Genomic DNA, 24,358 nt, shown 5'->3' with positions numbered 1-24,358 from the left:
TCACAGTCAGCTATTGGATGGATCACAGGGCCCCCAATGGAGGAGCTAGAGAAAGTACCCAAGGAGCTAAAGGGATCTGCAACCCTATAGGTGGAATAACAATATAAACTAACCAGTACCCCCTGGAGCTCTTGACTCTAGCTGCACATGTATCAGAAGATGGCCTAGTCGGCCATCATTGGAAAGAGAGGCCCATTGGACTTGCAAACTTTAGATGCTTCAGTACAGGGGAACGCCAGGGCCAAGAAGTGGGAGTGGGTGGGTAGGGGAGTAGGAGGGAGGGTATGGGGGACTTTTGGGATAGCACTGGAAATTCAAATGAGGAAAATACCTAATTAAAAAAAATATGGTACAATGGAGTATATTACTCAGCCATTAAAAAAAAAAAAAGACACCACAAAAATTGCAGGGAAAGGGATGAAAGTAGAAAGACCAGCCCAAGGGAAGTAGCCCAGACCCAGAAAGATAGATATGGTATGTGTTTACTTATATGTGGATGTTAGTGTGAAACAGATGGTAAGCAAGCTACAAGCCATAGAACTATGAGGGTAGGGACAGAGTGAAGGACTTGAGGGAACAGATAGACCTTGCTAGGATGGGGAAATGGAATAGACAGATATGGATGGGGGGATGGCATGATCACCTGGGCAGTGGGAGGACAGAGGTGGCTGAGGAAGGGGACATGGGGAAAGATAGCTAACATTAAGACGCACTTGAGGGGCAGCATGGAAACCTAATACAGTAGGTTTCCCATCCTGGCTACTGTTCTACCAACCCGACACAAGTTCCTAAGTAAAGGAAGCCCCAGTTGAGAAAACAACTTAGCTACAGGCCAGCCTGTAGTGCATTTTCTTAATGAGCAATTCAGGGCTAAGGGCCCAATCCACTGTGGGTGGGGCCACCTCTGGGCTGGTGGTCCTGGGTTCTATAAGAAAGCAGGCTCAGCACAGGGTCCCCAATTGGGGGTAGGTGCTAGAGAAAGGACCAAAGGGGCTGAAGGAGCTTGCAGCCCCATAGGAGGAACAACAATCTGAACTAACCAGTACCCTCAGAGCTCCCACAGACTAAACCACCAACCAAAGAGTACACATGGTGGGACTCAAGGCTTCAGCCACATATGTAGCAGAGGATGGCCTAGTCAGACATTAATGAGAGGATAGGCCCTTGGTCCTGAAAAGGCTCAATGCCCCAGTGTAGGGGAATGCCAGGACAGGGAAGCAGGAATGCGTGGGTTGGAGAACAGGGGGAGGGGAGATGGGATAGGGGGTTTTTGGAGGGGAAATGAGGAAAGGGGATAATATTTGAAATGTAAATAAAGAAAATAATGGAGAGAGAGAGAGAGAGAGAGAGAGAGAGAGAGAGAGAGAGAGAGAGAGAGAGAGAGAGAGAGAGAGAGAGAGAGAGAGAGAGAAAGCAAGCGAGCAAGCGAGCGAGCAGGCTCAGCATGTCCTGAGAAGCAAGTCTTACAGTAAACAGCACCCTCCATGGCCTCTGCATCAGCTCCTGCCTCCAGGTTCCTGCTCTGGTTTGAGTTCCTTTTCTGGTTTCCTTCAATGATGGACTACAATGTGGAAGTGTAAGCCAAATAAACCCTTTCCTCTCCAACTTGCTTTTGTTTCACCAAGGCAGTAGAAACCCAAACTAAGGCACTTCCTTAAATATATACATATAAGAAGGCAATCTGAGTAAAATCATCAAAAGGTGGGTGAGACAGAGTCCCAACTAGCCATCTCTTGTCACAGAATGAAGCTTCTAGTAGCAGGATTCCATTACATTTAATTGAATTGTTGATCAAATGGGACCCTGCATCTCCAAACAACCTGGGCTGCTGACAAGACTATACAGGTTAATCTCTTACCTGACAGCAAGGATCCACTGTTGAAGACAACATCTACACAACCCACGGAACAGGGAGGAACATGTGGAACTGCTATCTACACAGTGCCTTTACCCCTATAGTCCAGCATCATTGGGACAAAAAGGTACCCTGCAAGCTATCAAAACACCAACCCTCTACAATGGCATACTACCTGCAAGATATGCTAGTGAAATACTGGCACAAAGCTTGTGGGAATAACGAACCCATAAATGATTCAACTCAAGATGGAAGCCATACCCAACACTGCAACCCAGAGACTAGATAGCACAGGGACCCAGGGTGAAACCAAATACTGCTGGTCCAAAACCAAGAAAACTGAGGTGATAAAAAGTCTTCTAATGATACTGTGCTACACCCACAGTGCTTTGTTCAGCCAGTGTCAGACATGCTCCCCTTGCCACAGACTGGAACAAATACAGCCCTATAAGCAGACACTACACAGAGACAGACCTTGGAACACTTGGCCCTAAATGGGAGGTCTCCATCAACTTCCTCCCAACCCCTAGTGCTTAGGAACCCCACGGAAGAAGAGGCAGAAAGAACATAAGAGCCAGAGGGGATGGAGGACCCCAGGAGAATAATGCCCTCTGAATCAAATGAGCAAAGCTCTTATGAACCCACAGAGGCTGAAGCAGCACAGTCCCAGCATGGGTCTGCACCAGGTCCTCTTATAATATGTGCTTATAATATGGCTTCCAGTTTAGTGTTTTTATGGCATTCCTAAATACACAGATGAGCAGGTCTCTGATTCTTGTGCCTTCTTCTCTTGGGCTCTTCTCTTTCCTTGTTTTTGTCTTGTCCAACTTCAATGTGATAGCTTTGTCTTGTATTTTATTTTTTAAAAATGGATGGATGGATAGATGGAAGGATAGAATGAATGAATGAATGAATGAATGAATACCTAGCCACTAGGGTAAAGGTTACTTAGCTGCTGGGAGAGGGAAAAACAGTTTCCTTCGGTAGAAAGGTACACACCATTCCAGGACAGGTTTCGAGTTCACAGCAGTTGACCAACATTTAATAGACTCCAAGGCTTTCTGTGGCTTTTATTTGGTTACAGTTTGGTAGGTTTTTATTTCTTTAGGGGTAGTGTTTTGTTTTCTTGGTTTTGGGGGAATTTTATTGCTGTATTGGAGGTGTTTTTTTGTTTTGTTTTGTTTTGTTTTTAAAGAAACTTAAAAGTTGGGTGGGTAGGGAGGGGAAGAGGGTCTGGGAGAACTTGGGCATTGGAAGAATATGATCAAAACATATTTAAATTTAGAAATTACTTTTAAGAAAAGAAAATGACCAATGAGAGCTGATGAGAAGGAAAGGAAAGGAAAGGAAAGGAAAGGAAAGGAAAGGAAAGGAAAGGAAAGGAAAGGAAAGGAAAGGAAAGGAAAGGAAAGGAAACAAGACAGAAAGCACTGGTTCAGGGACTCCCTACAGAACCTAGGCTCCTCTCAAGATTAGTATGTAGCACAAGCTGGCCGGGAATTCAAAATTCCCCCACTCCAGCCTGAGTGCTAAGAGCAGAGACACACAGCATCACACCCAGCGAGAAAGCATCTTTACTACAGTCTTCCATAGCACGTTGTGACAAAGGTCAACGCTAGACTGAAAGGATGCAGTAATGAGAAGCAGACACTTGGGCGCCAGCTCCTTCCCACCACAGGCTAGTTTCTAGGCTTAAGCAAATGACACAAAACCCTCAAGCTAGTGAATTCTTGTTTGGGGGAAAAAAAAAAAAAAGCAAGTCTGTGGGAAGGTGATAAGACCATCATGGTACATACAGTATGGAAGTATACCACGCATATGAGTCTCTCACTATAATGCATTTCATAAGTGGAAAATTCCTGAGCATTGTAACACACACAGTCAACATCCTGAGGAAAATGGGTAAAAACTAGGTAAAGCAAAGAGTGTTTCTAGGAATTATCCTCTGTCTCTGAATTTTAGTGCGTTAAAATTAGAGCCTTCTTAAAATACATTTTATTTTATAGGCATACATTTTATTTTATCCAGGCAATTTCATGGGTGTGTCTGTTTCCTCAGATGTTCATATCCTAGAAACAAGCACTGAATTATGTGGGAGCCTCTGGCACTTTCTACAGTGGACACGTATTGGCTCAAAGTCCACCTCAGGGAAATTGATCTGGTTTGAATAAGAATGGCCACTCTAGGCTCCTGTATTTGAATGCTTAGTCATCGGGCAATGGCACTACTTGAGAAGGACTGGGATTGTGGCCTGGCTGGAGTAGGTGTGGCCTTGTTAAAGGAAGTGTGTGACTGGGAATGAGCTCTGAGGTTTCAAGAGCTTCAGCCAGCCTCAGTGTCTCTCTCTTCCTGCTGCCTGTGGATCCAAATGTTGGGCTCTCAGCTCCTCCTCCAGCCTTCATGCTGCCATGCTGCCCACCGCAATGACAATAAAATAAACAAATTGTAAGCCAGCCCCAATTAAACGCTTTCTTTTGTAGGTGTTGCCATGGTCACGTGTCTCTTTACAACAATAGAACAATGACTAAGACAGAAACCAATGCTCTAAATGCCATATTTAAAAAAAAAAAAAAAAGATGGTTTCCTCAAGGTGACTCAAACAACATTGTTCATTGTCACAGTCCTGGAAGGGAAATGAAAGTTAGGCCAGGATTGTATACTTCCAGCTCTTCTGTTTTATTCTTTCTGCAATGAGAAGTTGGGCCTCTACTTATGACACATAGATGGGACCAACCACAAGGCCCTTACTAGCAGGGAACGCTTAGTCTGAAAACAGTGAAGGCACAAGAGGCATCACTACAAGCTCCTAATACTTTCAGATATTATAATCTTTTTACAAACACTTTTTATTATGCCACAAATTACTAGAACACTTATGGAGCTCACAGCATTTTGATCTATACCCATAAACCACTGGGATAGCAGGCCTTTCATCTCTGTCTACAACCCCCTCCAGTACAAAGGCCCTTAGTGATCATGTTATGTCTTTACAAGCCTCCACCAATGCTCACAGACATACTCAAATATCTGGACAACAGGAGAGTCTGAAAGCCAAGGTGCAGGTTATGGTGTTTTCTCATCTCACTCTTGCAAACCGACCTCACTGAACAAAACACCGGCTTCAATATGTCGGCCGGGTTGAGCTGGTTCCTACCTAAGAAGCCCCTGGAGAGGCAGCATCTGGTCTGTGGCTTATCTGATCCACACTTCTCCCAGGGGAACCCTAAGCAGCCTTAGTCTCTTCTTCACAGCAGCCCATGACCTGATAAACAAATGGGGACCAGGGAGGGGTACAACGTCCTACTCCTACTTTGAGGAAGATGTCCTCGATGCACTTTCCTTAACAAACAGAAGGTGAAAGAGTTGGACGCAAGTGTAACGTGCCTGTCTGTCCTGTGTAGGGAGGCAACCCAAATAGCTAGTAAAGGGGTAGAGCTGTCTTAGCCTTATATAAATAGGGCTGTCAATCATTCTACCCAGGCTTCTCAAAGTATCACTAGAAATACTAAGAATTAACGAGTTCTTTTCTCATTTGAAGCATGACACATCTAATTATCTAAAAATCACTATGATATGTATGCAGGAAGATTTATGAGTCCAAGACATTATAACAACTCTGTATTCATATTGTGATATTCTATAAAAATATGATTTACATACCACCTTTAAAAAAGTCTAATACACGTTCATTTGCCTATACATGTAAAATATCTAGAGTAAATCAAAGACAGTTGCTTGCTATATGGAGACTGAGCCTTATACATATTTGGGATGAAGATAACAATGAGCTCATAAAATATTTATTTAATGTGAGCTATAAAATTCCATCAAGTTTAATAAACTTAAGGTATATTATTCAATAGCAAAATGACATTTCACAGGTATCTTAAGATTTTTATAGTTATTCTTAACATGAAATTCGGCAGATCAGGCATTTCCTGGGTCCTAATGGCTAATATAGCTGAGCGGTTGATGTTCCCAGTTATCACAGTTAAAATGTTAGCTCTTTTCTACTTCTCAGGCCCTAAGCATCCCCAAGGCCATGTTTGATCACTGTGTCCTTCTGGATAACCACACAGAGCTATAGTTTGAAATAAAGACAGTGGGAGGGGCCGTGGAATGCATGAAGGAGGTCTCTGACGGTAACAATTCAATCCAGAGCCAACGGGGAAGAAGGACCTAAACTCTTGTCATGGATCTGATGTGGTCACACAGGTAACACACAGACACAAGGTAAGCCATGCAGCCAGACAGATAACAGCAACAATGAGATAACTGAAGACACTACACCACTTCCGTCTCAAGGAGAAGTGGCTACACCACTTCCATCTCAAGGAGAAGTGGGCCAATAATCTCACCACTGAAAAGAACGGAGTCCTTCCATTGGCAAAGGAAGGTTAGCTCAGATCACTTGTAAAGCATCTCTCCCACAAGATGAATGGCCCATGATGCAATGAGAGAGCCATGGGAAAGCACAGGAAAGAGAGAGATCTGGAGTTTTACAGTCCTTCATTTCCAGCATCTCCTGGGCTAGCGTGTTCTTCTCCCGATCAGGGAGGCAACACACATGCATTCTATTCCAGTGGTCTGTGAACCACTCATCCAAGAGATGGCATAAAGCGAATGCATAAATGTGGAGTTCCCATCAAGGGAAAATGTTTGAACCTACTCATAGCTTATTATCATTTCTGCATGGGAAACAGTAAAATACATTGAAAGAGTCTGAATGTGAGTCATTCTCGTTCCTCTTCTCGCCTACAAGCGCTTCCTCTGCATTCTGACTGGAGACCATGATAGAATTAGCCTACAAATATTAAACTGAAATGATAAGCGCAGGACTTAACCACCAGGTGAAGAACATTGCCAGACCGGCAACCAGTCAATCAATGTCTTGTTTGATTTTATTTTACCTTAAAAAAGAAAAAACAAACAAACTGTGTCTGACTTCTAATGACTTCTAACCCAATTCAGACACCATCCTGCAGCTTTCCTGGACAGTTATGTCCCGCCTTTGCTTTGAACTCCTAAGGGCTTCCCTCCCATCTCAGGAGCCCTTAAGGCCTCTGAAAGCCCTACATGAATCACCTATTTAGGGCCGCTCAGTTTAGGATTTCTTCCTCTCATTTCCTACCAGCACACTAGCCACAACCACTAACAATTGTGCCCTGCCAATCAAGCTCACACTGTACACGTGGGCCCCATGGCTAGGCCTTTCTCTGTGCTGTTCAGACACCTAGGGCAGCCCTCCCCTCCACCCTGACCTGGACCCCTAGAGCCAGCTGCTGAAGGCCCCACTGATTCTCACATCTCTTCTGACAAGTCACACCCTCAGGAAAGTACTCCCTAGCAATCCCTGAGGTGCAGGTTTTCTGCTAACATCATAGTGTTTGTTTTGTAAAAGTAAAGTTGAATGACATTCACGTGATTGGCCTGGGTCTGGGAGGAGGGCACAGGACACAGTGCATATGTTGAGGTCAGAAGAAAGCAGGCAGGAACTGGGTCTCTCCACCACCTCAGTCTGGGACTGAACTCAACTCATCAGGCACCTTTAACACCTGTACCATCTCGGTGGCCCCATTTATGCATGCTTTGAGGAAGAAGAAGAAATAGAGAGAGCTGTTACCTCCATCTTCTGTTTCATGAATGAGTCTGGCGAAATGCAAAGGCCAGGCACTGAGCTCCTCTGGCTAGCAGCACTCAGCACCATGCCTGCAGCTGGTAATAGGTACCCTCACCATCTCCAATCAAGCCCTACCACCTACTAAAGAGGAGAACCTAGAAATTCTTAAGTGTAACTGTACATTTCAGAAGCCCCAAGAATTGGGCGAGACTATCTACCACAACTAATTTTATTGTTTTATAATAAAAGCTAACCAGCCATCAGAGTGTGAAAGCAGTAAAAGCCAACTGAGGGACCTGGAGCTAGAAACCATGACCGCAGCACATGCCTAGGTTCAACTCCCACTGCATGCACACACACACGTGCACATACATACACACACACATACCCACAAACATGCACACCTCACACATGCATATGCACACACACAGACACACCACACACACTTACAGACATGCACACACACATATATACACACAAACACACTGTCTTAGTCAGGGTTTCTATTCCTACACAAACATCACAACCAAGAAGCAAGTTGGGGAGGAAAGGATTTGTTCAGCTTACACTTCCACACTGCTGTTCATCACCAAAGGAAGTCAGGACAGGAATTCACACAGGGCAGGAAGCAGGAACTGATGCAGCGGCCAGGGAGGGATGTTACTTACTGGCTTGCTTCCCCTGGCTTGCTCAGCCTGCTTTCTTATAGAACCCAAGACTACCAGCCCAGGGATGGTACCACACATAAGGGGTCCTCCCACCTTGATCACTAAATGAGAAAATACCTTACAGCTGGATCTCATGGAGGCATTTCCTCAAGGGAGGCTTCTTTCTCTGTGATAACTCCAGTTTGTGTCAAGTTGACACACAAAACCAGCCAGTACACACACACATATGCACATATATACATACATACACACATACATACACACACACATACACTGAGACTCACTATACACACACACACACACACACACACACACACACACACACACACACAGACTGCCTTGGAGGAACTCTATTTTTTTATTTATGAGTAATAAAATAGAAAATCAATAATAAAGTCACTGCAACAACTACTTTGCACTGCCATGAATTTCTGATTATTTTAACAAATATCTTTCTAACCTTGATGGAAATGCAAAACAAAATCACCACCATATAAACACACATGTAATTGGCTAAAGAAGGAGGAGGGGGAGGAAGAAAGAAGGGAGGGAGGGAGGGAGGGAAGGAGGGAGGGAGGGAGGAAGAAAGGGAAAAAAGGGCTATCTAAGGACATTTGGCAAACATATCCAGGTTGCTGGCTACAATGGATTGAAATGGCAAACTGAACAGAGACCCAGTCCTTACGTATTTGCAACTCACTAAATCATCACCCAAACTGGCACGCATGCACGGAGGCTATTTTGAACAGAACAGCAAAGGGAGCACGTGATGGAACCCCACAGCTATGGCAATATGTCTTCAATTTCTAGCACACAGAAATATACACATACCAGGAGACCCTTCTCTGCACAAAAAACAAAAACAAACAAACAAACAAAAACACCTTAGCATGATTCTAAATTATTTTTTTCCAACAAGAAAGAGCATCTTTGGGGAAAGCTTACCTAAAATGAACTCTCCTTTGCAAAGCTTTAAATTGGTGTTCCAAATGTGGCAGAGCACCTCAAGAGTGGAAACCTGAGCCGGCAGGGATAGCATCTTGGGCCACGCAAGGAGACACTGGCCAGGCTCCAGGAGACAGATACTTGATAAGCTCCGAATGGCTCCGCTCAATCTGTGTGATTTTTTACAAATGAAAAGGCCACCTTTCTGATCACTGGGTCACACCAAATGCTCTTGTCTGACTCGACTGGGGAATGAACACAACACCATAACTGAGAGAAGAACAGAGGCAAGTATCACTCAAAGATTAACAGAGGCCAGACTCTGTTCAACTTCTCAGCATAAGGCCCTAGTGGCCACAGCAAGACATGACTGAAGACTGTATCTGTGAGGGCTGCGCTATCTGTGTAAGACACTCATACTCCCCAAATGTGACTGTCCTGATTCAGGGCGACATCTGAGCACCTTAAGACAGATAAGCTTTTATTAACTGGACCCAAATTAAGTGAGCCACATATCAGGCACTTCAAATTACTTAGATAAGCTTTCTGATCATTATTTGGTCAACATCCCAGCCTCGTGACATGGATTGACTTCTCCGTGACCATGATCCCAATCCAGGCTATCAAGGAGTTGATCATACCTAGCAAAGTTCTATGTGGTTTTGCGATTTGCATTTCAAAAGGGCAGAAGAATAGAGATGAGCTTTTTGGCAACGGGTAGTCTAGCCTTTATCTGAAAGGCTTGGGACCTGGATTTTATTTTTTTTTAACTCATGAACAGGAAGGATCCAAGTCTAAACACAAAAATCACTTGCTCATCTATACTTCAGGACAGACTGAAGGTCATATGCAATATTTTGAAGAATTTTGTGCATGAAATAAGAGTTATAGCATGAAACTTTCTACTTGAAATATTTCATTGGCTTTCAAAAATCTTCTCCCCAGTTTTGGAGCGTTTTATAAACAGATTTTAAGTTTAGGGATGCCAAGCTTGTGCCTACAGTTCTAATTAGAATCAGAAGAGAAAGAACAGACTAAGGGAAAGTTTGGGATCTTCTATTTTTATATATAACTTAACTACCCTTCTAAAATATTTTAGATTATGATCCCTAACTCGAACAAGCATCTCCGTCCATGTGTAGAATAAACAGATCCCTGTTAAAGAAGAAAATCGCACGAATCTTCTTCTGAGAATAAGTAGCCATGCAAAGAGGAATCCTGTGTGCTAGGTTCAAGTCCTGAAACACAAAGACCCACACAGCAGAGATGTCTGTGTTTACATCACTTCAGAGGCTTTAAAGTTAATTCATATTCAGTATTGCTGACTCTTTGAACTGGCCCAGCGACGTCTTTCAAAGCGCTCCTTCCTACCACGTGACACACTAGAAGCTCACACAGAGCTGAGTACAGCTGAAGCACTGAGCCTAGTCACTAGTTACAATTCCTAGCCCCAGACTCATCCATTCAGTAATTAGCATCCAACACCCACGGTGCCATGGCAACTACTCTCAGTGAGGGGGCTACAGCAGTGAACAAAACAGATTTAAGCATCATCCACAGGGCTCACAATAATGAGCACCACCATATGACATGTGGGCTTTCGTCTTGATGAGTAGGATGTCACTGACAATACCAACTGTTCAGTGGAAACTTCGGTGTGTGTATACATCTAAAAAAAAAAAAAAAAAACCTAAATGCATCCAGTCAGTCAACTGTAAAACCCAACGGCCAACATTTAAAGTGTGCTCAAAGTCGTATCAGGCATTGATAACTCAAGATAACGCTGGGATGCAGATCCTTTATCTGCTCAGAAAAGTCAAACATTTAAGAATGAACAAAACAGGTTTCCTCTGAATAGAGAACAAACATTCTCCATCCAATCTTCAAACCAAGGAATCAAGGACAGAATTCTCCCTAAGGCTGTACAGTGAGATCAGTGCTCAAAAAAATAAAAATCACGCCAGTCTTTATTAGCTACCTCTTTATACCAACAGAAGTGGGACTTAGAGATACTAGGAAAAGAGCAATTATTTTACTTTCAACATTATTTCAATGGAATATTTAAGACAGTGTGGTTGTTATCTCCTGAAGTATATCTCACAAAACACTCTTCCCTCTCTATTTCCTTCAGAAGGGCTAGATTGTTAGTTTATTCTCACAGCTTCAAGCCACAGCTTGGGAACTTTCTGCAAAGCTCACAGCATTTTCCAGGATTTATGATCTTGTGCGGTAGGCAGGTGCTTAACTACCCTTTAAGAACTGAGAATCTGAACCGGCCCTGGAAGAGTTAACCTGAAGAGAATCCTGAAGAAGGGCAGCCAAATGTGCCTACAGACGAAACCAAGCCGGGACAGGTGTGCAGCCCAGGCTTCAGTCTCAGCATGGCTGGCTAGCACAAGCAGTCTCAGCATAGCTGACTAGCACAGGAGACCAGGTCCAGGGCGGCTTGGCTATGTGGGTAGGTAGTGAATTCCAGGCCAACCTGGACCACACAAAAGAGCATGTCTGGAAAAGGAAAAAAAACGCCAAGTGAGGGGAGATGGAGACGGACCATGACAATGCCTTTTGGAGACACCTCCCTGCAGTGGCTCATTCCTCAGCAGGATAGCTACCTGGTCACCAACACTGATCTGTTGCAGAAGAAAAAAGAAAGGCCAAGAGAGGCCTGCACACCAAATACCCTCAGGTACCTCATGGCCAGAGCCCCTCACATGTCCTGACAGAAAAGTTTTAAGCACTTTTCTTTTCAAAACCATCATGCGCAAGAACTAGAAACCAACCATCTGAAACATCCGCTCTCTGGTGAGCAGCCCCTCGTGTCCAGGAAAAGAAAGCGCAAGCTTTCGCCTGGTGTTTTGTGATGGGCATGATACAGCTGCCTTTGCACAGCACACTAGTCTCTATGAAAGCACTCTGTGAAACCTGCTCTTGGAAATGGTGGTCTGCCCAAGGGAGGAATGATATCCACACAAAAAGATGCTGCATTAGAGCCAGTGAAACTTCTAAAATGCGGGGAGCTCACGAGATTCTAGTGTTTGCACATATCAGCTAAAACGTAATTCTCACCTCTCCTGTCACTGACCAAAAAAAAAAGTCCTTTAATTAGAAGTCAGTAAGTTTTCAAGAGGAGAGACTAGGTAGAAATTCTACAAAACCACATTAGGGCAAAAGGTAAAATTTTAGACCAACAGGAAGACAGAGAATAAGGGCATCGGACTACAGCAGGGGCTCTCAACCTGTGGGTGGTGAACCCCTCTGGGGTGGGAGTCAAACGACCCCTTAGCAGGGATTGTCTAAGACCACTGGAAAACAGATATTGACATTGTGACTCATAACAGTAGCAAAATTACAGCTATAAAGTAGCAACAAAATGGTTGGGGGTCACCACATGAGGAACTGTATCAAAGACTCTGCAGAACTAGGAAGGCTGAGAACCACTGGGCTAGAGGGTCACAGCATCTTAGAGAGCAGAGAACGACTGGGTGACAGGTTTGGATTTCAGCACTCTGTTTAATGAGCCCACCACAAGGGAAATGAGTAAGACTCTAGAAGGGTCTGGAGTTGCTGCTGCAAGGTCCACAGTGGGAAGGAAGTTCTGTGGAGAAACAGGTAGGAAAGCACTCAAGTCCTCAGGTGCCGCTCAGACTTTAACAAAGACCAATCTAATTATCTGAATAAAGTCCAACAGACTCATTAGACACCAAACATAGACAAGGACACCTTACAGAAAAGAAAGGGGGAGACTGCTATGGGGACTCCCGATCACGTGGCAACAACCTGGAAGATGAGTTCTTAAAATGCCAGGAGAAATATAAAGAGGGAATCAAGGATAGGATAAAGCAAAAGGAAATCTTGACCATCGGCTGCGGGAAACTGAACACATGGCCACCAGGAGTACCCAGAAAGAACAGAGAAAACAGGCTGCGGGTAAAGAGCTTATACAGAAATAAGGCAACAGGTGCTTGCGCAGGCAAAGTTTCCAGATGAGAAGTAACTCTGTATGAGCACCGCAGAGGAATTAAAGGGTAAATTCATGATGCCCCAACACAGGACAATACTCTAAAACGCCCACCGATGTGATTTTAAGCAGTAGACATGTAAAGAACATATAAGAAGAACAGCGTTACAGTGACTGCAGCATCTGGCCTGAAGGTGACAGCCTTCTACGTCCTCTGGGAAACATTAACCTATGAACTCAGTGTGTCCCCAACCACTGGGACAAAGATACACAGACAATGGCACCCTCAAGGTTCAGCCCCTCAGACTCCCTCGCCTTTTCTCATCCCAAGCGGCAAGTAAAGGCGGCAGTCCAATAAAGGAGGAGAGTCTGGAAGAGAGGGCGGGCATCTGAGGAGCCACTGAGAAGAAGCCAGGAGGATGTGAGCATGGGGCAGAGGAGACCCTGCCATGGCTGCTGTGGAAGGCGACAGACATTTTGAACTAAAAAGAACGGAAGTGAGTGCACGGCCAGGAACAGGACAGGACACCACGCCCCTTACACTCCGAGAGGACCCAGAGAGTCTGGAGTAAACTGATGACCAGAACTGAGAAAATCACCTTTGTGTGTAGCAAAGTAAAAACTAAGTGAGATGCAAAATATGATAAGATATAGCAATGCCTGCATATAAGCACTATCACAAAAAATCTATGCATGCTATAATTCATAAAAAGCCAAATTAGAAAGCTGTGCTGAGAAAATATAAAAGGAGAGGAGTGGGAACCAGAAATTAAACCTCACAACCCAAGGTCACAAGTGTGTGTGTGTGTGTGTGTGTGTGTGTGAGAGAGAGAGAGAGAGAGAGAGAGAGAGAGAGAGAGAGAGAGAGAGAGAGAGAGAGAGAGAGGAAGGAAGGAAGAAGAAGGAAGGGAGAAAAAATAATTTAAAAAGAGGTCATGAATTTGAGGAGTAGGGGGAAACAGAAAAATGTTGGGGGAAATAGAGAATAACATACACTATCCATGTATGAAATTCTCAAAAGATTAAGAAACTTTAAAATGGTAACTCAACGGCCATCTAACAAATGAAAAATTAAAAGACATAAACAGAAAAACGAACAGTGTCTGTTACATAATACATCCGAAAAATAAGCAGGAAAGTATGAGGCTATCAGCTGTCCTTTTCTGAAATTCCATACGACTAATATTTTTTAAGCTGAAAAGATCATTTTATGAAGTCGATGCTCTTTGTTAAATGGCCAGCCGATAAACAGCCTCTCCCTAGCAGAACGTGGGGTCTGATGCTTGCCAGGCAGCACGCTACCAAGGAGCTCAATGTGTTCAGCTCCACCCTGCCCAAGGTCTTCAGCTCAAATCAGTAAGTTACAAGGAATTACAAATCTTTGAAGCAAAAGCATTTAGTCTTACAGCAAAAGTTTGCAGATTAATAAACAAATTTAGTCAGCCACTGTTTTTGCTTCTGAAAAATTAGTTTTCTACCTAAAATATTTTCTATAAAATTCAAATAAACTAAAGCACAAATAAAACTGTCTGATTTCACTGCATGTCCACACGACTTCTCATTTGCCAATAAAAAGCAAAATTAGATGATCAAATATCTGATCAAAAATATTAATCAGATTTACATTACATTTACTAAAAGCTTCTTTTCTGTCTCAAAAATCAACCCTGTAATTTAACTATGTGCCAATCACCTGACGCAGAGACTGCTACACCATGGCCACGGTGGGCTAAATCCAGCCACCTTCTGTCTCTTTGATATCTATCAGTTAAGAACAGTTTTTATATTTGAGGGGAGGGGAGTGTTTCATTACAGAAAAAAAAAATCTCTTGAAATTCGAATCTGTGCCAATGAATGAGGTGCCATTGGAACATAACTTTGTCTACTTAGTGTGACATCTATGGTTGCTTCTGGGTGACAAGCGGGTCGCACAGTCACAACAGTGTGTAGCCTGGAAATCTCAAGGTGTGTATTACAAGACCCTTTGCAGAAGCATGTTCATTGACATCTGAGCTAAAGAGTTGTCATGCTTGAATCTCATTTGACTTCTGTTTCAAACCATACTCATACAACAACATGTCCACACAGTAAGGCCATAAGTCTACTTGAGAAAGAAGGTGAGAGACAGGGACCTGGTTGTTTGTTGAGCAGGATAGGAACTGATGGTAGATTCTCTGGACATCAGGGTACCATCCACAGCACGGGCACTAACGGCCAGTGTTCTCCCAGCATATCCCTGTTCCTATGACCGTCTTCAACTTGCTATCAATACATCAATAGTTAACAAAACAGATGCCTTAAAGTCCACCTTCCCCAAATACTTGAGCTAGATTTCTGTGGCTATTAACTTATGGCCGTGCCAATACAACAGGCAGTACAGAATCTATACTGCTAAGGATAGGCTTCCTGATGTCAGGGAGACCCCAACTCAGACCCCATCACCCAAGTATCCTCTTGCTTAGCAAACCTCTCGATCACTCAACTTTACCCTTCTCACCTCTACAGCTGAATGAAAAACCTGCCTCTGGTCAACATGAAGTACTGACTATTGTAGGACTAAGAGGCAAAGAAACTCTACCTAGCTTGTCCTCCTCTCAAGTGTCTCGGAACCATCCATTATCCCTGGAGAGCCTGAGAAGCAGAGTCTAACCTTCAGTGTGCCTGAGCAGTGCTCCTGACTCACCAAGGCAGATGCCCTCTGCCCATCCTCACACAAACACCTTCTTTCCCCTGGAGGGGGCGGGCCCTGTGCTTTCAAAAGTTCAAACAGGACTTGAGATACAGTGGTGCATGGGCAGAAAGGGTGTTCCTGGAAAGTGAGCGGACACCGAGAGGTTAGAGAACAAGGTGGAAGGTCAAACTTTTACAGCCTCGAAGTACTGGACACAGAGGAAAAGGAAGGAGCTACAGACCACGAATTACTTTAGCTGTTTCTCCCACAATTCTCTCCATCTCTTGTCTCTCTTGTCTCTGTCTCTCTCCCTCTGTCTATTTCTGTGTGTGTCTATCTACCTACCTATCTCCTATCTATCTATCTATCTATCTATCTATCTATCTATCTATCTATGTGTCTGTCTCTGCCTGTCTCTGTCTGCCTGCTTCTCTGTCTCTGTCAATCTGTCTGTCTGTCTCTGCCTGTATGTCTCTCTCTCTCTCTCTCTCTCTCTCTCTCTCTCTCTCTCTCTTTGTGTGTGTGTTATGTGTCTTCTGCTGGTCTCTACCGGTTAACTAATGGGACATACACTACTAGGATTAGTTTCTGGCATACAGAGGTTAGGACTTCCAGTCATCCATCCAACTAGACAGAGAAGGAATACAACAAAGTAGACCTCAAGAAACTCCCAGTGTGACTTAGAATTGAGCCACAAGTCCTAATTACCAATTTAGGAAAGTGAAGACAGACTCATTTCACTTACTGACACATTTTTGAAACAGGGGAAAAAAAAAAAAAAAAGAAGATCTGATCCATATCATCAGCTAAAACTCTAACTAAAGGTAGTTAGTCCCCTGAGGCCAGTGAGCAGAGCCCTCAGTAAGGAACTGTGTATTCCTCAGGACAGACGGATCACATGCGACAAGAACCTGTACCCCAGTGTAAGATCTTATCAGCTGAAGTCTATTCCCAAGCCAGAAACAGAAGCCAAGAGGACAGTGCAAGGTTGAAGAAAGAGCGTGCACACACTCACAGTACCTTGCTCCAGTCTGAAGCGCAGGGAGCGTCTGGCTGCTTCCATCTCAGGAGTTGGGTTATCTAGGACATGTCTACACCACTGCAAAGGACTCAGGGACTTCTCTGGTGAGGTGAATGTCTTTGAAGAGCCAACATATAACCTTAAAAAAGAAAGAAATCTACATTATAGGCATGATATAGATTACATAAAGTGCCTCTCTTCGGGAGGAAAACAGCATGCATTGAACGTTCCCATAGAAACAGAGCCACATTTGATTGCTTCAAAGTACAGAGAATCATTTTTAACAGGCAAATATCCCCAAATAGAATAGGTTACTTTCCAAAGCCTGCTGAGAACTACTTCAAAAACACATCTGAAAATCCCTCCTTAGCTCTGAGAGAAGCCTCTGCTAACTGAACTGTTATCTTAAGACATCACTTGGCAAGCATAGAAATTAAAGCCATGGCTCCTGTTTGCAACAGTATCCTCCCAAGCTACTGTGATTCTAATGAGTATCCATTCTTGACACATCAAACTTCATTATTTACCCTCTCACTATCAGACAAGATTGCCACCTGTCAGAGTGAGCCCAGGGGCCCACAGAGGTGGAGGGTATATTCTACCTTGGCTACTCCCTTGAATACCTTTGAGGCTGGCAACAATTTCTATGACAGTTATGATCCTTGGCTTCGAAGCACAATTATTGCTACAACTACTCAACTCCACTCTTGCAGCCCACAAGCGCCATCATCAGAATTTAACTAAAAAGCATGACTTCATTCCTGCAAGCTTTAGTCCCAGCACTGGGGAAGCAGAGGGAAGCAGATCTGTGTGTTTAAGTTCAACGTGATCTTTATAGATCTCCAGCTTCAACCTAGTGAGACCTTGCCTCAAAAAATTATACACAATAATTTTTATGTTCTTTAGACTGCTGATACTCCATCATTTAAAAGTAGAAAACCTGTCTTTCCAGCCCTACAAAGCAGCTTACTCCTATGTCAGATGAGGAATCTAAAATATCTTTTTAATTCACGTCACGGTAGCTGCAATACATCCTAGACTTCTTGGAATGTGGCCCACAGTCCTGTACCCACTAGGTCTCCATCAATCCACTATTTCCTCTTCCCTAATGCTGTCGCTATCCCACACACAGACTCCGCTCCACCATCCCTGGCCTGCAGTCTCTGCTGTGTCCAATGCCTGCTACTTCTTTCTAGTGCAAGTAAAGATTAGGCCAACTACTTGCTCTTATCTTCAGTGCTTCCAACACAAACCCTCGAGCATACAGCAGCTCCCTCTTTCCGAGTCAATAGATTTAGGGTAAGTTGAAGGAATCTAGATGCCTAGCAAGTTCCCAGGCAATGATGGCACCTCTAGTGTCAAGAACACACGTAGGATACTCTGAGCTAAGCCAATCATGGAAATTCCACTGTCCCACTTGGCTGAGAGCCTGGTTCATACCCACGGCTCAGATACAATCCATGCCAATCTAAGCCAATCCGGGAATACAAAAATACAAACGGCATCTGGGCGATGGTCATAGAAAAGTAACTTAAATGGAGATGTAGAGAAAAGTTAAAAAGTAAAATTTTAAAGAAAAAAAAATACCCTACATACAAAGAAAAGCTGAAGCTAGAAAGGTTGATTACTGAATTTTACCAAACGCCTGAACAAAAGACCAACTCTTTACAAACTCTGCCACAGAGGAGGGACAACATCCTAACATATTTCATGAGGACAATGTTTTGTTGACTCTATAGCCAGACACAAGCATTACCGGGACAGGGGTATGGTGGGGGTGGAATCTCGAATGACCTCCATCACTCAGGAACAGATGCAGAGTCTAAATATTTTAGAAATTGAGCCTCACATACAGACTCTTCATCGTCACCACAGGGAGTTTATTCCAAAAATGAGAGCCTGGTTTAACATTAGAACATCAGTGTAACTCACTATATTAACTAAAATGGGGGAGGGGGGAATCACGTGATGATCTCAATAGACAAAGAAAAAAAGCATTTAACAGCCAGAAAAAAAAAAAGTCCCAGTGAAAAAACTTCCTCAACCCAACTGACAAGCTATCTGAAGACATTGTAGCATTCTGATGGTAAGAGACAAACACTTCCCACAGAGCAAAGTCAGGACACTGGGCTCACGTTTCTAGTCAACCCTAGAGAGTGGATTTCCCACCCACATCAGGCTGAACAGACTAAGAACATTTAGACCAAAAAGTAGTAAATCTGTCTTTATCTATATATCACAGATCTATAGGTTTCACAGAGGATATAATCGATTTAAAACTAGTAAGTGTAGGAGCAGTGTTCTGTAGGCTGCTGGTTAGTGCTGGTTAGTGCTGGTTAGTGCTGGCTAGTGCTGGTTAGTGCTGATTAATTCTGCTCCTGTATATACTGATACTTTCACATTTGCCCTTTTCCATTTGCAAGAGCATTTTCAAAACTGTCAAAGCCATGCATAAATCTAACAAAATTGTCTACAAGATTTATACAAGAGAAACTACAAAATCATTCTGAGGGAAATTAAACATATAATTAATGGGGAGATATATACCAGGTTTACGGTTCAAAGACTAAATACTGTTAAGGTGTGGGTTGTCCTTAAAGTTATTTTTATAATTTAAAAAAAAAAAAGAATTCAATAAAAATCCTAGTGAGGTGTTGGGGAGGTGGAGGGATGAGTGTATGTGTTAACATAGAAACTGATCCTAAAATTCCCATGGAAATGGAAAGATCCGTCAATAGCCAACAACAACAAAGCTGGAGTTCCCACTAACTGGCGAGCGAGCGACACTGATGAAAACAGCTCACTACCTGCAGCATGCAGGTAGATACAGCAACGGGAAAATTACAGACCCCAAATGGAACCAAGCCCAGAACACACAGTATTCGCAGTGCAAAAAAGTCAACAAAGGGTGGTGGTCTTCTGAACAGGTGTTAGGGACAGTGGTGCACAAAACTGCAAGCTCTGGCCCTGACACAGTATCCAACCCTAACTTAAAAACAAAAGCAAACTGAAACTGAAACTGAAAACAAATTCTTTTTGTTAGAAACCATAGGTGTAAGTCTGTAGCCCAAGGTGGGCAAACACCCCTTTGCTATAATCTCCAAGACTGATGTCAAGCACGATCCAGGAGAATGAGAGGTGTCATTGAGCCTTACCCAAAATAAGACCTTCTCCCCTGGGAAACCCTGCTAAAAGGTTAAGAGGCAAACCTCGTGTTTGGAGAAGATGTTTGCACACCATGCCCTGGCAAGGTATTTTAACGTAGACTATATATTCCCACTCCAGCTGTTCCTTAAGGCACCTAAGGAATGGCTGAGGTGTGCTGCAAACCTATTATCCTATGGAAAGGCACACTGCTGTGGCACCCCAGGCAGGGACATGAAGACTTTACAGCCATGCAGGTACCTGGAGTGCTCTGAAAACATTAGCAGGTGGTTTCCAAATGTTTAAAGTGAAGCGTGTCGGCTACTTTTCCATCAGAAAACAAGTAAAATGTTTCCATACAAAAATAACATCTAAATTTTTTTTTAATTCTGTAAATTAGGTGACCTCAAAATCATTCGATGCCTCCAACTAAGATTAACGACCCCTCTGCTTTTCCACCTGGGCTCCCCTCCATGTTTAAAGAAGGGATTCTACAAATAGCATGCTGTAAGCCACAGAACCAATTTTAAAGTAATGAAGGGTCAGGTCTTCTTACTGACCAGCATAGCTCATGAGTAAAGATAAACTTCCTTCAATTCAGAGTCACTTCAGACCCCAGTAAGGACTAACACGCTGATCCTACTGAATAGCACTTTTTAAAGACTCATTGCGATGCTTTTTTTTTTCTTTCTTTTTTTTGATGTTTTAAGTATAAAGATTAAAAGATAGACAACAATATACTTGGATAGTTGGATAACTGTGACAAACTATATTTGGCATATATGTACTATTATCAACTAGATAAACAGCAATGCTGTAATAAATCTGAAAGCCCCTCATGGTGGCTCATGCCTGAAATCCCAGCAGTCAGAAAGCTAAGAGGTAAGACACAGACTTCAGGACCAGCCGGGGCTACAGTGTGAGACCTTTTCTCAGGAAGACAAAATAATAACAACAACAACAGTAATAATAATAATACTAAATTTTTAAAATATGCCATATTTAAAGGGGTTGCTCCTTTGTATTTCTATCAGATTAGAAACCAACTTCTCCCCGTTGTTTATATAAATCATCATTTAAAAATCAAAAACTCAACTGATTTGAAATTAGCATAGGGTTGACAGGCGTGAGTGAAACACAAAAGCCACTGCAAGACCATTTTCCAATATTATACTCAGGCGGGACTATACTTAGGCTGTACCCCCACCCAAGCGTGTACTTTAGAAAGAATGGCTTAAAGTTCCAGGAAGTGTTGAGCCGTTAGACTTGCACACCATAAGATACATGCACAGTTCCTAAAATCAAAACTGAAGGCAGATGATACATGTGCCCACAAAAGGTCTATTATAGATTTATGTTATTAATTTTCAAAATCAAAGCAACTGGCAATGAAAGTTTACAGGTAGGTGCCATGTAGGGTATCGATGAAAAAGGAAGACGGTAGTTCCCAATAGCAAACCAATAAGATTCTCCACTTCCCATTTCCCTTCTATACAATCAGTAACAAGAGTACAAAATGAAAAAAAAATAAAAATAAAAACCTGATTTTCTTAAATAAAAGGCAAAAGGATGCAACTCTTTGTCCTACTGTCACCCCGATGTGACACTGCTCAACCGTCCTACTGTCACCCCAATGTGACACTGCTCAACCGTCCTACTGTCACCCCGATGTGAACACTGCTCAACCTCCTTGCATGAACCCACACTCCACTTTATCCAGCCACTCCTGGGGTATGTCTACACGCCTAGAATATGTCTAGCGACCAAGCAAGCGATTCCTAACAGAAGATACTCCAAGGCCAAGCCTTCCATGAGCAAGCAGCAGGGGCTTAGGCACCTGACTCCTTAAAAAAGTACTCATTCATTAGCAGAAACACACAGCTAACCAGAGTCCATTGAATAGACACGTTCAGTCTCCACCATCCTTACAATCAACCCTAAAAGTTTCTAAAACTAGATAATAAAGTGTCTCTAACTGTGCTGTCCTCTGGTTAAAATTGCTGTGATTAAACACCAGGACCCACACACACAGCAACTTGGGGCGGGGGGAGGGGGACAAGGGAGGACTTATTTAGCTTACACTTTCACACCACAGTTTATCATTAAAGGAAATCAGGACAGGAATTCATACAAGACAAGAACTCAAACAAGGCAGGAATCTGGAGGCAAGTGCTAAATGAGAGACCACGGGAGTGGTGCTAGTTACTGGGTTGCTCAGGACTTGCTCAGCCTGCCTCCTTATTTAACCTCAGGACCACCAGCCTAGGGATGGCAACACCCACAATGGGCTGGGCCCTCCAATATCAACCATTAAGAATCTTCTACAGGCTTACCTACAGTCTGATCTTATGGAGGCATTATTGAGGTTCCCGCCTCTCTGATGACTCTAGCCTGTGTCAAATTAGCATAAAACTACCTACTTTTTCTTCAATGTGGTTTCATTTTTAAATTAATGAAAATTCCTCTTAAGTTCAATTTTTTAAAAGAACGTAGTGCCTCCATCTGCCCCCTCCAGTCCTTAAAAAACCTTTGCTTCTGACATACCAGGATGGCACACCTTTAATAATCAAATCGGTATCTAAAAGGTTATCTATGAAAATACAGAGATGGCATATATAACTACACAACTCAACTGCAAGAGCAGATGTCTGAGAAAAGGCTCATCACTAGGCAGCTTCCAATGTGACCAAAGGGGGGCTGCACACCAGTCTTGTGCAACGTTCGTTTGTAAGGAAAGAACGTTAAGCAGTGGAGGAGGGCAGAAGACAAGCATCGTCACCACACACACACACACACACAGAGAGAGAGAGAGAGAGAGAGAGAGAGAGAGAGAGAGAGAGCAGGGCTGAGCGACAAGATGACATGAGTTGTGCATTTAAGGCTAACGAGGCGCTTGGGACACCGTAATCAGCAAAGAGCAAAGCACAGGGCAGATGGCAGTCCCCAGTCGGACCAATAGGCACAATGCTAAAACAGGTTTCTGCCTCCATGCAAAGCTTCTGCTCAGGGCTTGGCACCTGCTAGGCCTCTGGGTCCCCTGCCTCCCACGCCCCGCCCCCGCGTGCTGGGCCTCCCAACTCCGGGGGGAGGGGGCGGCGGAGCTCGGCTATACCAGGTGTAGTCGTCCTCCCCGCTCCAGGCGGCCAAGCTCTCCAGGTCCAGCGGCTCCACCTCGTCCAGCAGCGTTGGAGGCGGCAACGGCGGCGTGGCGGCTTCCCCCGGCGGGGTCCCTGCGGTCCCCGGTTCCGGGCTGCCACCTCCGCCGAAGAAGCCCGCCGCCGGCTTGGAGTAGACGAAGGGCGCGTCGGCGGGCTGCAGGCTGCAGAGCAGGGAGGGCGCGGGGCTGGGCAAGCAGTAGGTGCCCGGGAACGCGGGGCCCAGCGCCCCCGGGCCCGGGGAGGTCGTGCTGGCCGGGGCCCTGTGCGTGGCGAGCGGGCTGCAGGCCCCGGCTGGCGGCGGGGCGGAGGGCGGCGGCGGCTGCAGTAGCAGCAGGTGCGGGGCGGCGGCCGCACTGGCCGCCCGGCTGCGCAGCTGCTCGTTCTGCTTCTCCAGCTTGCGCACCAGCTCCTGCAGCTTCTTCACCTCCAGCTCGGCGTTCACCACCGGCCCCGGGCCGGCGCCGGAGGCCGCCACCGGCGAGGCGCATTTCACCTGCTCCGCCATCATCGCGGGAGCCCCGAGCGCCGCGGCGAGGAGGCTACGCGGGCCCAGCTCGCGCAGCCTACCAGCATCAGCACCAGGGCCCAGCCTCCGGCCGAGGAAGCGGCAGCCGAGCAGCTCTGCACCGTGCTCTGCTCTAGCGGCTCCGGGTTTTAGCCGCGGCCCCGGGACGGGGCGGGGCGCGAGGGGCGGAGCTTCTGATGATGGATGTGTCGTGGGGGCGGGACCTGCGGCGGGGACCCTCCCTGGGCATCCGTCTGCACCCACGCCACCTAACCTCAGGTGCCTGATTGGACCTGGCCTGAACTTCCCGCCGCTCCGCTTTGGGCGAGAGAACCCCACTTCTAGGACTACAGCCAGAGGCGGGATCTAAAGAAGTAGCAGGTGTCTGTGGCAGGGAAAAAACGTACCCGGGGCCAATAGCTAGCCCTCTTACAAGAGCACTTTTAGACTTCACCGTATTGCCACCTGCTAATGAAACCTCGTGAAAAAAGATCTGGGGAACATGATGCTAAGACCCCCCCCCCAAAAAAAAAACCCAAAAAATCAAAACAACAGATGCTTTGGATCTGTTTGAAAAGATGCGGCTAAGGGTAGTATTAGGTAGCACAGAAACAAAATGGTGGGATAGGAGAGAATAAGAAGGGAAAGTGAGAAATCCCTATCTCTATGAGGGAGGATGGCCAGCTGCTGAAGAGTCAGGCGTTCACTTCAGTCTATCTAAAATAGCCATATATGAACTATCCCTACCAGTCTCTCACCGTGAAAGGAGAGTTGGGTTTTCATGCTCTTTTATATTAGACAAAAGATCTTTGA

General features: G+C 44.6%; 1 protein-coding gene across 2 annotated transcripts in view; it reads right to left on the bottom strand.

Annotated features, from left to right (window-relative positions):
* The window catches only part of Slain1 (SLAIN motif family member 1), a 58,592-nt gene extending 34,923 nt beyond the window's left edge, over window positions 1-23,669 (bottom strand). For both annotated transcript variants that reach the window (XM_029468693.1, XM_021182133.2), the window contains exons 1-2: window positions 22,995-23,669; window positions 16,738-16,877 (exon numbers count right to left, since the gene is read on the bottom strand). In XM_029468693.1, coding sequence (XP_029324553.1) covers window positions 16,738-16,877; window positions 22,995-23,548 — 694 coding nt within the window. In that variant the 5' untranslated portion in view covers window positions 23,549-23,669. The remainder of the gene's footprint in view (window positions 1-16,737; window positions 16,878-22,994) is intronic.
* Window positions 23,670-24,358: the final 689 nt, after the last annotated feature.

Source organism: Mus caroli, chromosome 14 (genome assembly GCF_900094665.2).
Source record: "Mus caroli chromosome 14, CAROLI_EIJ_v1.1, whole genome shotgun sequence".
In the NCBI taxonomy this organism is placed as follows: Eukaryota; Metazoa; Chordata; class Mammalia; order Rodentia; family Muridae; genus Mus; species Mus caroli.
This window is presented reverse-complemented; position numbering and strand designations above follow the sequence as displayed.